The sequence below is a fragment of the Trichosurus vulpecula genome, chromosome 7 (genome assembly GCF_011100635.1).
Source record: "Trichosurus vulpecula isolate mTriVul1 chromosome 7, mTriVul1.pri, whole genome shotgun sequence".
Taxonomy (NCBI): domain Eukaryota; kingdom Metazoa; phylum Chordata; class Mammalia; order Diprotodontia; family Phalangeridae; genus Trichosurus; species Trichosurus vulpecula.
In genome coordinates this window covers 247,903,503-247,917,980 of record NC_050579.1, presented here as the reverse complement: position 1 = coordinate 247,917,980, position 14,478 = coordinate 247,903,503, and the positions used below count along the sequence as shown (strand labels likewise).

At 43.4% G+C, this 14,478-nt stretch overlaps 1 protein-coding gene across 1 annotated transcript in view; it reads right to left on the bottom strand.

Moving 5' to 3' along the window:
• The window catches only part of LRFN2 (leucine rich repeat and fibronectin type III domain containing 2), a 119,431-nt gene that overhangs the window by 42,107 nt on the left and 62,846 nt on the right, over positions 1 to 14,478 (bottom strand). Inside the window, exon 2 of the mRNA XM_036768067.1 lies at positions 3,890 to 5,332. Within this exon, the coding sequence (XP_036623962.1) occupies positions 3,890 to 5,307 (1,418 nt within the window). The 5' untranslated portion in view covers positions 5,308 to 5,332. The remainder of the gene's footprint in view (positions 1 to 3,889; positions 5,333 to 14,478) is intronic.

Here is a 14,478-nt window from a genome sequence, read left to right as displayed (position 1 = left end):
CTGTGATTCAGGATTTTTTATGCCATTCTTTTATTAGACAGAATCAAAGGATCATGGTATATTCTATGACTCAGATCATAGCTTAAAGTAGGCTCAGTTCCAGGTCAGGGAGGATATTTTGGTGATGGTCAAGTCAATAAAAACATTAATTAAATGCCTATCAAAGGATCAAGGTATATTCTGTAACTCAGATCATAGCTGAAGTGAGGCCTGGTTCTGGGTCAAGGAGGATATTTCAATGATGGTCAAGTCAAAAAAAACATTAATTAAATGCCTATTCTGTGCCCAGCACTGTGCCACATGCTGGAGATGCAAAGAAAGGCAAAAGAAATAATCTCTACTCTCAGGGAGTTCCCAGTCTAACAGAGGAGAAAAGCACAAAGAATCTTGTACAAACAAGTTACAGATGGGATAAATTGGAGACAATCTTAGAGAGAAGGCAATAAGATTAAGAAGGCTGGGGAAACACTTCTAGAAGAAAGTGATAGAACTCCAAGCCTGAGTAGATCCTCTACTCTGGGGGATCATCAAGCAAGCAAGTAAGTAAGGTAAGAGTTGGGGTATACGTACAAAAGTGAGACAATCCTTGTCCTCAGAGAGTTTATATACTGGCAGAATACAACATGTTTACAGATAAATCTAAGACATACGCAAAATAAATCCAAAGTAATTTAGGGGTCATTGACAACTGAGGAAATCAAGAAAGTCCCCTTGGAGAAAGTGGCATTTGAGTTAACCTTTAACCCTAACCCTTAAAGGAGTTCCAAGAAGTGGAGAGGAGGAGGAGATGCATTCCAGGCATGAGGGGACAGCTTGATGGAATGCCACATATAAGGAACAACAAGTAGAAAAGTCTGGGTGGAATTCAGAGTGTTTTGGGGGGAATAATGTACAATCTGCCTGGAAATGTAGTTTAGAACCAGGCTGTGATGGGATTGCACTGTCAAATAGGGATTATATTTGATCCTAGAAGAAACCCTGGAATTTCTTAAGCAAGAGAGTAGAACATGGTCAAAGACTCGCCTTAAGACACCAGTTTGTCAGCCAAAAGGAACTTGGATTGGAGAGGGGAGACACTGGAAGCAGAGAGTCTCAATTATAATAATTTAGGTGATGGGTGATCAGGTAGTGAACTAGGGTGGTGGGTATGTAAGGTAGGGAGAAGGTGCGAGAGATGTTGTGAAGGTGGAACTGAAATGTCTTGGCAACTGAGGTTTGTTTGCCATGTTTTATTCTCAGTGAATCCATTCTGGCTCCCGCTGATCATCACATTCTTTTCTAAGTAGTCACAAATCACCTGTATATTAACATTTACCCATCTGATAAATGTTTATGTATTGATTCCTCATCATTAACCAAAGGAAGTATAGTACCCATATCCTTCTCAAGAAGTGTCTAATGAGCCTGTATCACAGGAATTATCCCTAACTGTTCTTCAATTTCTTCTTTTTAACATTGCATGCCGCATTTATTATATACTTAAAAAGAAAAGCTATCTGTACGGAAGAGAGATTTGTAGTTTCATGTACTATACTCTTGCTCTACTATGTATATGAAAATGTTCATTCTACTTAGTAATCAAGTTCAACATAAATAAACAAAGAGAGAGAAGAAGAGAGGGAAGGAGGAATGAAGGGAGGAAGGAAGGAAGGAAGAAAGAAAGAAAGAAAAGAAGGAAGAAAGAAAGAGAAAGAAAGCAAGAAAGAAAGAAAGGAAGAAAGGAAGGAAGAAAGAAAAGAAGAAAGGAAGGAAAGAAGGAAGGAAGGCAGGAAAGAAGGAAGGAAGGAAGGAAGGAGGAAGGGAAGGAGGGAGGGAAGGAAGGGCCTAAAGAAAAAAAGGAAGCAAGAGAAAAAAGAAGGAAAGAAGGAAAGTAGGGCATCATACAACTTGGAAACCACTAAGTTAGATAACTTTTAAAGTCCTTTCTGTCTCTAAATCCTAATATGCCAGCTTGGTCTAGATTATCTTCAAATTCCTTTCAAATCTGAATTTCTAGGAATCAATCAATAAATATAGTTAACTGCCCACTGTGTACCACGCACTGTTCAAATAGAAAAAAACAGCCTTTACCAACAATGAACTTATATTCTAATATTCTATGATCTAAGCGAGGCCTATACTTTCTGTAACCACCAACCCTCCTTCCCCAACCTCCACTCCCATCTTCTCTTATCCATTAGCTCCTATCCCCTGAGACATGAGACCATACCACTATAGAATTGTATCTATATCTTTCTATCTTTCTTTTTTCTTCTTTGTATAGATATAGATATCTATCTGTACATACATATACACACGCATATCTGTATATACACATATATAGATATCCGTGTGTATACATACAAACACACACACAAACATACACATATATGTCTAAGCCATGCTTTTCACTGTTATGGAAAATCATCCTCTCTTGGTCAAGTCATCTCTCTAACCAGAGACCCTCATGATCGGATTTCCTTCCTCTTGGGAAGAGGTGAATAGGAGGAGAGAACACAACTCATAAATTGATTGGCAGATAAGTGAATATGGTGTAGAAAGGGAAAAAAAAACATAAAATCTGGCTAGCAGAAACTTATCCTATAGATGTAGCAAGTACCGCCTACTATTCGTGTGTGTGTGTGTGTGTGTGTGTGTGTGTGTGTGTGTGTGTGTGTGTGATGGGTGGTAGGTGGGAATGGGGGTGGGACAGCAGGGGTTTGTTTCTTCTCTCAAGGCCCGTTGTTGTTTAATTGTTTCAGTAGTGTCTGACCTTTCAGGACCCCATTTGGGGTTTTCTTGCCAAAGATACTGGGAGTAGTTTATCATTTCTTTTTCCAGCTCATTTTATAGATGAGGAAACTGAGGCAATCAGGGTTAAGTGACTTGCCCATGGTCACACAGCTAGTAAGTGTCTGAGGCTAGATTTGAACTCAGGAAGATGAGTCTTTCTGACTCTAGGACTGGCACTCTAACTGCTGTGCCACCTAGCTGCCCAAGGTCAAGGTCCTCCTTACCTCTAAAAAAAGGCTATTAATTCACTGTGTGACTTTAAATACATCACTTCAAATCCTCCACAAAAGGGTGGGGGAATGAGTGAAAGAGAGAAGTGAACAAACATTTGTTAAGTGCTACTATGTGCCAGGAACTGTGCTAAGTACATTACAAAAATCCCATTTGACCATGGCAAAGCAAAGGAGCTGTGGAAGTGGGTTAGATTGGGTGGCTTTGAGTTTCTATGCTTCACTGACATGTTAACTATGACTTAGGAACCAGTAGTAGATCACACCTAACATTCCAAAGAGATTGGTAACTCTAATTTTTTTTTTCTTTTCATTGCTATCACATCCCAATGATTACACAGGACAAATCTAATCCCTTTCATGTGACAGAGAGATAACCTTTCAGATATCTGATGACATCTGTCATGCCCAACTCCACATCTTCTCTCCTTTGGCATTAATATCCTAGGTTCTTTTGATTGACCCTTAGATGGTAGGGTCTCCAACGACTTCACCATCTTGGTCACCTACCTGCCTCTACATGCAGATAAGTTTGTTACTGACTGTCCTTGAAGTGGAAAGATTTGAACTGAATGCAGGGAGGAGAGAGGAATTAGTGAGGGCTCACTAATCTACTCACCCATGATATCTTTTTCTCACATAGTCATCTTCCCTTTCTATAGAAATCACTCAGATGACGTGACAGTGCCCTTTTATGGTTTTTAACAATGTTTTGCTCTTGTGAGCAGCTTTGGTTTTCTTTTGACTCTGATTTTAGCCGTAAAAACTGCTGAGGAAGACAAGGGGAAACAAAGCCCGATTGTCCTGGTTCACACCCCTGGTTGCACCCCTGACCTGTTTCCCCACTTTCGCCCCTCCTGCGGTTCTCTTCCCGGTCCCTTGCTCACCTGTAGATTAATACCTCATCATCGGAGCAGTTATACTGCAGCTGGTACATCTTCACTCGTGGGGCCGATTTGCTCACTGACCACTTGACCAGAGCTGAAGTGGTGGTCACATCAGACACAAGCACAGCTCTCTCTGGGGGACCCTTGGAGGCCTCCCCACCCCCTGCTCCACCACCAGCACCTCCAGTTCCTCCCCCTCGGCCGGCCTTGCTGGAACCAGTGATGTCAGAGAGGCGAGATTTGGGGGACGTGGTACGGCTGGTGCCGTTGCTTAAGTGAGGCAACTGGACAATGGATACCTCCACGGTGGCTGTGGCCTCACCGGCTGCATTGGCAGCGATGCAGGTGAAGGCACCATAATCCTGTGAGGTGGTGATGAGGATGTCTAAGGTGCCATTGTCATAGGCGGCAGTTCGGGATGTATTCCCAATGAGGCGGTCATCCGGGGCCACCCAGTGGATTAGAGGACTGGGGTCTCCAATGGCCTTGCACTTGAGTGTGGCAGCTTGGCCTTCTAGCACCAGCAGTTTGTGGGTATGCTGGGTGATGAGGGGGGGTTCACACATAAACTCCTCTTCACGCACGTGCCAGAAGTATCGGCCCTTCAGGCTGGCTGGAGAGCCACATGTCTCCAGGTCATCATCCCTTTCTAGACGTCTCAGCCATAACAGCTCACAGTTGCAGTGCAGTGGGTTTCCCCCAAAACTGAGAGACAAGGGTGGGGTGAAGGGTGTGGCAGTCAGACTGGATGACTGGGAGCGGGCAAAGATAGGGTCCGGAGGCAGCTTCTGTAGCCGGTTGGAGGTGAGATCCAGGCGGGCTAGCTTCTGGAGGTCAGCGAAGGTGCCCTCGGCGATGTGGTCCAGGAGGTTATGGTCCAGACTGAGCTGATGAAGGTTGACCATGCGCCGGACCGAGTCCCAGGGTAGCCCACGGAGATTGTTGTAGGAGAGATCCAGATCTTCCAGGGTCAGCAGGAAGTCCTCAAAAGCATCATCGGCAATGTTACTCAGCTGGTTATTGTTGACAATGAGGTGCTGAAGGTTGACCAGGCCACGGAGGGTATCCTCACCGATGCTTGGCAAGCGATTACTATCCAAGTGCAGCGACCGGAGGCTCTCCAGGTCCAAGAAAGAGAAGGGCTGGATGTAGCTGATGGTGTTCCTGGACAGCGTCAGGTCCACTAGCCCTGTCATGTTGGCAAAGTCCTGGCGGCTTATGTGGATAATGAAATTGCCACCCAGACGCAACTCCACCGTCCGGCGATCTATGTCTGGTGGCACAAAGAGCAGCCCCTTGGAGGGACACAATGTCCCTAGGGATTCAGAGAGGTTCTGGCAGACGCAGTACTTGGGGCAGGCATCAACAACAGCAAATGCCATGCCAAATGCCAGGAGGCTGCTGAGCAGGGTCTCCATGGTCTGCTCACTTGGGCCTTGGTGCCTGCAAGGGAAAGAAAAATGACTAGGGTTAGTCAACTGCTTTCCTGGCTCCTCCTCTTGGAACTTGTGGGCCCCACAGTCCCTAAGAACATGTTGAAATTCAGTTTACAGGCAGAAGCTAGGGGTGCAGGAGATAGAGTGCTAGACTTGGAGTAAGGAAGACCTGAGTTTAAATCCATCCTCAGACACTTGCTGTGTGATCATGACCAAGTCACTCATCCTTTGTCTGCCTCAGTTTTCTCAATTGTCAAATAGGGATAATAATGGTACCTACCTTCCAAAGCTATGAGGACCAAATTAGATAATATTTGTAAATCATTTGGCACAGTGCCTGGTACATAGCAGGTAATTCATAAATTTTGGTTCCTTCCTTCCTCCCTTCCTCTTCTCCCTTCCTTCCTTCCTTCCTTCCTTCCTTCCCTCCCTCCCTCCCTTTCCTTCCATCCTTCATTTCTTCCTCCCTCCCTCCCTCCTTCCCTTCCTTCCTTCTTTCCTTCCTTCCTCTCTTTCCTCCTTCCCTCCCTTTCCTCCCTCCCTCCCTTTCCTTCCTTCCTTCATTCCTTCCTCCCTCCCTCCCTTTCCTTCCTTTCTTCATTCCTTCTTCCCTCCCTCCCTCCCTCCCTCCCTTCCTTCCTTCCTTCCTTTTCTTCCTTCCTTCATTTTGTCCTTTCTCCCTTATTTCATTTAAACTAGTGGAGTCTCTCACTGAATTTGTACAGTAGAAAGAGCACTGGCATTCAATTCAGAAGACCTGGGTTCAAATTTCACCTCAGTGACAATTGAGAAAGTAATTTAATGTCCCTGAGACTCAGTTTCCTCATCGGTAAAACAAGGCGATCAGACTAGATGGCCTCTGAGACCTCATCAGACACTACCTCTATGATCCTATGGTCCTCCAGAAGACTGCTACCAGCAGAGAAAATCTACAAACACAGAACCGTCCCAAATTCCTTTCTGTTTAGAGCTGGAATAGGCTTGTTGGATTCTTTGGGGGGGGTTTTGTGTGTTTGTTTGCATTTAAAGAACAACCAAATTATCTTTCTAACAAGATTAGGCTCAGGCTGATATTAAAATGAGTCTGCATTCCCTTAGCACACACCAACAGACAATGAGGAAAGATGTCTCAGAAAAGGAGAGAGGTGGGGAAAGATGGCTTTGAAGGAAAACATTCACCTCCAGAACCCATGATGTGTAGGACCCAGGCAAAGGTAATGGAAAGTCAATTGGGTTTTCATGTACATGGTTGCTAGTGCAGTGAGTAGAACAGTGTACTCGCTGTCAGGAAAAACTGGGTTCGAATTCTGCCTTGGACACGTTAGTCACCGGATGAGAAGCAAGCTACCAAATGGCTTTCCGCGTTTCAATTTTCTCATCTGCAAAATGGGAATTATACTACCAGTAGCACCTGCCACCTCACAGGGTTTTTCAGAGGCTTAAGTGAAGAAATGGGTACAAAGTCCTTTGTAAACATTAAAGTTAAATGGTGCAGTGGACAGAGTGCCAGGTCTAGAGTCAGGAAGATGAGTTCAAATCCAGCCTCAGACACTTATTAGCTGTGTGACCCGGGGCAAGTCACTTACCCCCTCTTTGCCTCAGTTGTAAATCTCAGTTGCCCCATCTGTAAAATGGGGACACTCTGGAGAAGGAAATGGCAAACTACTCTAATATCTTTACCAAGAAAAGCAGTGGACAGAGTGGAGTCCATGGGGTCAGACATGACTGAACAACTGAACAACAACAGAATACATTTAAGTGCTTTATAAATGTCAACTAGCGTTAGAAAAATAACTAGAAATTTGCTTTCGAAAAAGCCAAGAGTAGTGGCTATCTGCTGTTGTTTGTCCTTTGTTTTTGAAGAGGACCAATGACATCATAGGCTGGTGTCTTGACTTGCCTGTGGAGCAAAGTCATCAGCTTCATCCTCTCCTCCAGAGTCACTGAAGTCCAGTGGAAAGACAACAGTCAGGACAACTGGTGATAGCCCAGGATGCAATTGATGCCCACAGTTTGTTCGATGCCACCTTCATGGCTGTTGGAACACCTTGTTGTCATCCACCCATTCCACTGGGAAAGCCTTCACATCCTTGGGGGAGACACCCCTCTAACTCACCAAAGGTTTTGACAGCTGTCAGTTACCCTCGACCTGGTTTAGCTCCTCTGCCAAGATGGTTTTCACCAGGGTGTGGCTGTTGCCCGGAGTCACAGGTGAGAGTGGGGTAAAGGTGGACATCAAAGGTGAATGAGCAGCCCCAAAAAGGGCTCAGCAAGCCCTCACGCAAGAGGAGCAAGTCTTCCTTGGACACTCCACATACTCCATTGGTTATCTAATGAGGCAGTTAAGTGGCAAATGGATTGATGTTATTCCTGCAGTAAGGAAGACCCAAGTTCAAATCCAGCATCAGATATTTACTAGCTGTGAAATATCTAAAATGCAGATTAATAATACCACTTACGTTCCAGGATTGTTACGAAGATCATACTAGTAAACAATTAACCCATTAACTGAAATTTTAACTTTTTAACCAGCTGTTCAGGAATCACTGCCATTACTGGTAGGACTGTCTCTCTTAGACATTAACCCTTTTCTTCTCTCCAGGGACAGGAGTCCTAGTATGTATCTCACTCAGTGTAATGTCCAGGGTTCAGTCATTTTTCACTCATGTCTGATTCTTCCTGACCCAATTTGGGGTTTTATTGGCAAAGATATTGGAGTGGTTTGTCATTTCCTTTTCAAGCTTATTTTACAGATGAGAAAATGAAGGCAAACACAGTTAAGTGACTTGCCCAGGGTCACACAGTTAGTAAGTGTCTGAGGTCAGACCTGAACTCTGGAAGATGAGTCTTCCTGATTCTAAGCCCAGTGCTCTATCTACTGAACAACCTAGGATTCCTTCTAGGGAGGTGGAATAGTATTGTGATAAGAGTCCCAGACTCAGAATCAAGAGAAATTGGTTCTAAGCCTTTATATTTCCAAGCCATGCTACTAAAGCCAACTCACTTACCTTTGGTGAATTTCTGTTTCTTCCTCTTTAATACCAGGAGAGAGGTATCAAGGAACATTAAGAGAGTACTGGATCTGGAGTCAGGAAGACCTGAACTCAAATCCTGCCTCTGAGACTTACTAGCTAGGTGACTTTGTGCAAGTCCGTTTCCTTTGCTGTAATAAGGGGGTTGAAATAGTTGGTGTCTAAGTCCCTTTATCTCTCTAAAGGTATGATTCTCTCTAAATCTTGATGGGTTCCAAACCGTGATGGTAGAGGGAATTCCTGTGTCTAGTGTTCCCTCCATACAGGTGAACTCAAAAATCCTTTGCATATTCATGCAGAACAGCGATTATGATAGTTATTCTAGCTACCTCACAGGGTTGTTATAAGAAAAATGTTATGGAAATGGGAGCTATCACTCTTTTTCTTCATCATCATTACCATCAAGAAATATCACTTATTGAGTACCCAACTGTACCTAGTCCTTTGCTAGGTTCTCTAAAAAAATCTCCCTGATACAGTGGACTGCTCTCTTAGAGGCTCGGTGAGAGACAGACACACTAGCCCTGACACACAGGAGACTGGTTGTATAGAGGTATTAAGGCAGGAAATTGGTACAATGAGCAGGTAAGTGGAGCAACAGATAGAGTACAGGGCCTGGAGTGAGGAAGACTCATCTTCCTGAGTTCAAATCTGGTCTCAGACACTTCCTCGCTGTGTGTCCTTGGACAAGTCACTTAACTTTATTTGCCTAAGTTTCCTCATCTCTAAGATAAGCTTGAGAAAGAGGTGGCAAACCACTCCAGTACCTCTACCAAGAAAACCCCAAATGGGGTCATGAAGGGTCAGATACAACTGATTAACAACAAACGGGCAGAATATGATGACTATATTTAATAGCATAAAGATTTATGATTTTGCCAGTGCATGTGGTTCCTCCACTGAGGCAGATTATGACCCCTCTACATTTTTTTAGAGGGGAGAAGGCAGGGCAATTGGGGTTAAGTGACTTGCTCAAGGTCACACAGCTAGGAAGTACATCAAGTGTCTGAGGCCGATTTGAACTCAGGTCCTCTTGACTCCAGGGCCAGTGCTCTACTCACTGCGCCACCTAGCTACCCACCCCCTCCATATTTTAGCAGACTTTTCTGAGTTACTATGACCCAGAATTTATCACTTGGCAAACAATTGTCTGGTGATAAAATCACTGAGTAAGGCTTACTTTTGGAAATTAGATGTGCTGTCCATTATTGGGTCTGTATGTGATGTGAGCGTGTTTCCTCTTTGATTATCTCTTATTTATGTTGCGTACATCTCATTCGTACATGTCATTTCCCCCATTAGACTGTGAACTCTTTGAGGGCAATGATTGTTTTTTGCTTTTCTTTGTATCCTCAGTACTTGGTATAGTGCCTGACCCATAGAAGGTGCTTAATAAATGCATGTTGATTTGACTTGATGTGTTTAGGTTGGTGGGACCTTCCAGGGTTTGATCACCACTGGTACATACTTCAAGAACTTTGATCTTTTTGCCCCAACAGGTTTTCTCTCCTTTCCATGAACCCATACAATCATAGTACTGAACAAATTGAAGAGACTTGAGAGATCATTTAATTCAACTCTCTCCAAAGCATGAAACCACTCTATGATAACCCCAGGTGGCAGTCTGGCCTCCCCTCAAAGATTTTCAGTGATGGGGAGGTCACTACTTTTCAAGGCAGCCCATTCCACTAGAGACAGTTCTAATTGTTAGGAATCTTTCCTTTTGGTTGAGCTTCTTGCCTGTAACTTCATTTAAAGCTCATCTGGATTCACTTCTGCCAAAGAGCCTTCCCTGATGAACTCCATTCTATTGTGACTTTTTCCTTATTTTGAATTCCCTCAGCACTTTATTAATGTGTACAGTTCGTTGCCTGCCTGTGGTTATGGATGTGCTTCACCAACTTCTTTTATACAAATGACACCCAAGAAGCCTCAGGTCACTGCTTGTCACAGTTGGAACGTTAAGGATGATCTAGGCCTCTAGGTGGCACAGTACATACAGTGCTGGGCCTAAAGTCAGGAAGATTGGAATTCAAACCCATCCTGAGACACTTTAGATGTGTGACCCTGGGCAGCTCACTTAACCTCTGTCCATTGCAGTTTCTTCAGCTGTAAAATGGGGAGAAATACATCACACGCTTGTTGTGGGAATAAAACGAGATAATATTTGTAAAGTACTCAGCACAGTGCCTGGCACATGTTGCTGTATGTAGTTCAGCTGTTTCAGTCACATTCGAGTCCTTGTGACCCCACTTGGGGTTTTATTGGCAAAGATGTTGGAGCAGTTTGTCATTTCCTTCTCCAGCTCATCTTACAGATGAGGAAACTGAGGCAGATGGGGTGAAGTGATTTGCCCAGGGACATACAACTGGGAAGCATCTGAGACTAGATTTGAACTCATGAAGGTGAGTCTTCCTGACTTCAGGCCTGGCGTTCTATCCACTTCACCTAACTGCCTTGAATATAGTATGCCCTTAATAAATATTTCCTTCCTTTCTTCCTTCTTCCTTCCTTCGTTTTTCTCCTTCCTTTCTTCTTCTCCTTCTTTCCTTCTTTCTTTCCTTCCTTCCTCTTCTTCCTTCTTCCTTCTTCTTCTTCCTTCCTTCTTCTCCTTCCTTCTTCTCCTTCCTTCCTTCTTTCCTTCCTTCCTTCCTTCCTTCCTTCCTTCCTTCCTTCCTTCCATCCTTCCTTCCTTCCTTCCCTGATCATGTGATGTTGGAAAGAATTCTCTCCGGTCTTAAAATCCAAAGAATCTGAGTCCCAGCTCTGCCATTTGCCAGCCTTAAGTGTCTGTTATGACATTTCTCTAAGCATCGGTTACTCCATCAATGAATTTAGACTGAAGTCTAGAGATGGAAGGGATTGTAGAGACAGCAGTGTGCTGCTAAATGTTTAACCACCAGCTCTCCAGGAAAACAAACACCAAAACAAAACATAACACACTTTCAAGCTTAATCTGCACTATTAACATTTTCTCCATCATTTTCTTAAGTCTACAGAGTCAATGAAACAAGAAATCAAGCCCTGATTTGTAGTAATTACCCATGTCTGAGGTATAAATGCTCATACTGAAAATTTACCAGTTGGCTGTGAGAGCTACAACAGTATAATCTCATCTTTTGCATAGACAAGGAAAATGATGTCCAGAGAAGGGATGTTGCCTGCCTAAGGCCACAGATGGTGCAGTGGATAGAGTGCAGAACCTGAAGTCAAGGAGATTCATCTTCCTGAGTTGAAATCCTGTGTCAGATACTTGCTAGCTGTGTGACCCTGGGCAAGTCACTTAACACTGTTTACCTCAGTTTCCTCATCTGTAAAATCAGCTGGAGAAGGAAATGACAAACCACTCTAGTATCTTTGCCAGGAAAACCCTAAATGGGGTCAGGAAGAGTCGGACACAACTGAACAACAATAAGACCGCACAACTAGTAGATATCAAGGTCAAGGTCAGGTTTTAAATCCAGATGTGATGACTTTCCACCCTATTATGATGCTACATTTTACAACTGACAAAATTGAGGTCCAAAGAAGGGAATTAAGTACTAAACAAGTCTTTATTAAGTACATTCTATGTGCTAGGTATCGTGCTGAAAACTGGAAATACAAATAAAATTCGAAAATAGTCACTGCCTTTCAGGAGCTCACATTCCAATGGGGGAGAAAACCCGTTTATAAATAGGCATATCCAAGGCACATATAAAGTAGATCCAAGCGAACTTTGGAGGATAAGACATTAGCAGCTGGCAAGACTGGGAGAGGCCTCTTCCATAAGGTGGTGTTTGAGCTGGGTTTTAAAGGAAACCAGGGATTCTAAGAGATATTGATGAAGAGGGAGAATGATCCCAAGCAAAGGCTTATGCCTGACAGGGTCAGTAAAAAGCAGAGTGGGGACTTGACCTTGGATCTTTGGATTCCAGATCTATAATTAGTCCCTGAATTTCCTCTTCTATGACAGAAGTTGCTGCTGCTGCTGCTGCTTCTGCCTGAGATCCTCCCTTCTCCCTCCCACTCCTGGCCGCCCTTCCAATCATCTCCAGTACTGGTAGGGGGGGAAGGGAGGGAGGGAAAGCCTGAGGGGCTCTGGGAAGCACACTCTGGATCCTGCAAAGACACCCAGCACATTGTTCAAAACAGTTTTGTCCTTGTAAATTATGCTAAATAAACCACATTTAAAAAATAAGTTTGTAGAGGATTAGCAAGTGTCTAATGAATGCAAATCTGTGACATAATAGAGCTGGGTAAATATATTTTAAGTAATCAGCGTGGAAGATTACTGACAGAGAGCTGACTATTGAATCTTAATTAAAATTGTATTTTGAGAACCGTCACTTAATACATTACCCTAACATCCAAAATGATAAACAAAAGGCAGCTTAAAAAAAAGAATTTGGGTGGGGGGAGAAGGGAAGGGAAGAGATGGCTACAAATAATAAGTACAAATAACAGGGATGTCTTTTCCCCACTGAGGCAAGAACTGCCACAAACTGGAGGGAAAGAGAGAGAGAGAGAGAGAGAGAGAGAGAGAGAGAGAGAGAGAGAGAGAGAGAGAGAGAGAGAGAACACAAATCCCTATTGTCCTCTCTGGGTGTCATCCAAATGGGGCCCCAGTGGGGCAAAAGAGCTGGAGGAGGGAGATTTGAAGAGGGGAAGATCGGGTTAAGAAACAAAGAAATGCATGAGAGGAAGGGGAAAGGAGTATAGATAAAGCTGTGGTCACATTAAAGAATGCAGCATCAGACTCAAGAGAGAGAGACTGTGATATGAGAGTTGGTATCAAATGTCAAAATCAACCAAAATGGAAGAAACCATCTGTAGAAGGAGGGAGAGTTACTCTGGGTAGAACATGCAGGAGGGGTGATGTGGGAGGGCAGCAGCCCGGAAATAAATAGAAAGAAAGAGAAAAAGAACTCAATTAGGAAGAATGGAGCCTCCCTGGAAGCTGGGATTGTGTCTCCACATCAGACTGGGAGCTCCCCAAATGCAGAGGCTATATATTCCCTATTTGATTGGTAGATCCCTGAGAGCAGGGACTGCGCCCCTCAAAGGTCTAGGAGCTCCCTAAAGCAGGGATGTGTCTCCCTTAACATTATGGGACCTCCCTGAGGTCAGGGTCTCAACCCTCCCTTCCCCTTCTTTACCTATATCTAAAAAATAATAAATCAGTTTGTTTCCACTAGCAACTGGTAACTAACAAGTTATATGATTGGATTAAGCCCTTTGTTGTTTTAAATTGATTAATATTAATATATATTAAATTGATTAATAATAATAACATATTCTGCAGCACTTTTTCTTAAACCTTAAAAAAGTTTAAAAAGTGTTTTCCTCACAATAATTCCATGAGGTCCACTATGAGACATAATGTATTTAATTAATTTTGTGAGCGCTTTCTAGGGTCACGGTTGGAGGAAGGATGGGTCCTTGTGTTTTGCCTTCAAGGGATGGTTCCAGATCAGCATGTAGCGAACAGCTAAAAGTGTTCCCCCTTCCTCAAATTTTCTTTAATCACTTTGTCTGGTCCTCTTTTTCCACCTATGTCCCATTCTAGCTTGCTTATTTATTTGTCTATGATTTTGTGAATATACTTCTGCTAGATAATCATCTCCCTGAAGGCAATGAATATCTTCTTTTTAGCCTTTGCAAAATTCCCCAGCACCCAGTCTGTTGCATACTTAATTGATTAATACTTAATTCCTTAATTTATTGAGGATAATTGTTTGGATATTATTTCACCATTTTCCAGGTGAAGGAACTAATGCTCCAAGGAGAAAATTACCCCTGATTGCACTGTTACTTTCAAAGATGAGATTCAAATCCGGATCCACTAAGTTCATACAAAACCTCCAGTCTTTACCATACATAGTGCCTTGTTGCCTCTCACACACCTTTTTTCTTGGCTACTGACATAATAACATTTGCTGGGAAAGAAGTGAATCTTTAGGTCCCTAGTTGATGTAGCTTCCCTGCAAAGCCACAGGAGACCAGCTTAGAGCAATGTCAAGAAAAATATTGTGATGAGGAGAGAGCAGTGAGGGAGGAAAGCTGCTCCAGTGAGGCTGATGGTTTATTATAGAGAAGACCAGGCCCAGCTTCATGTTTAAAGGTGAAAAGAAAAAGATGA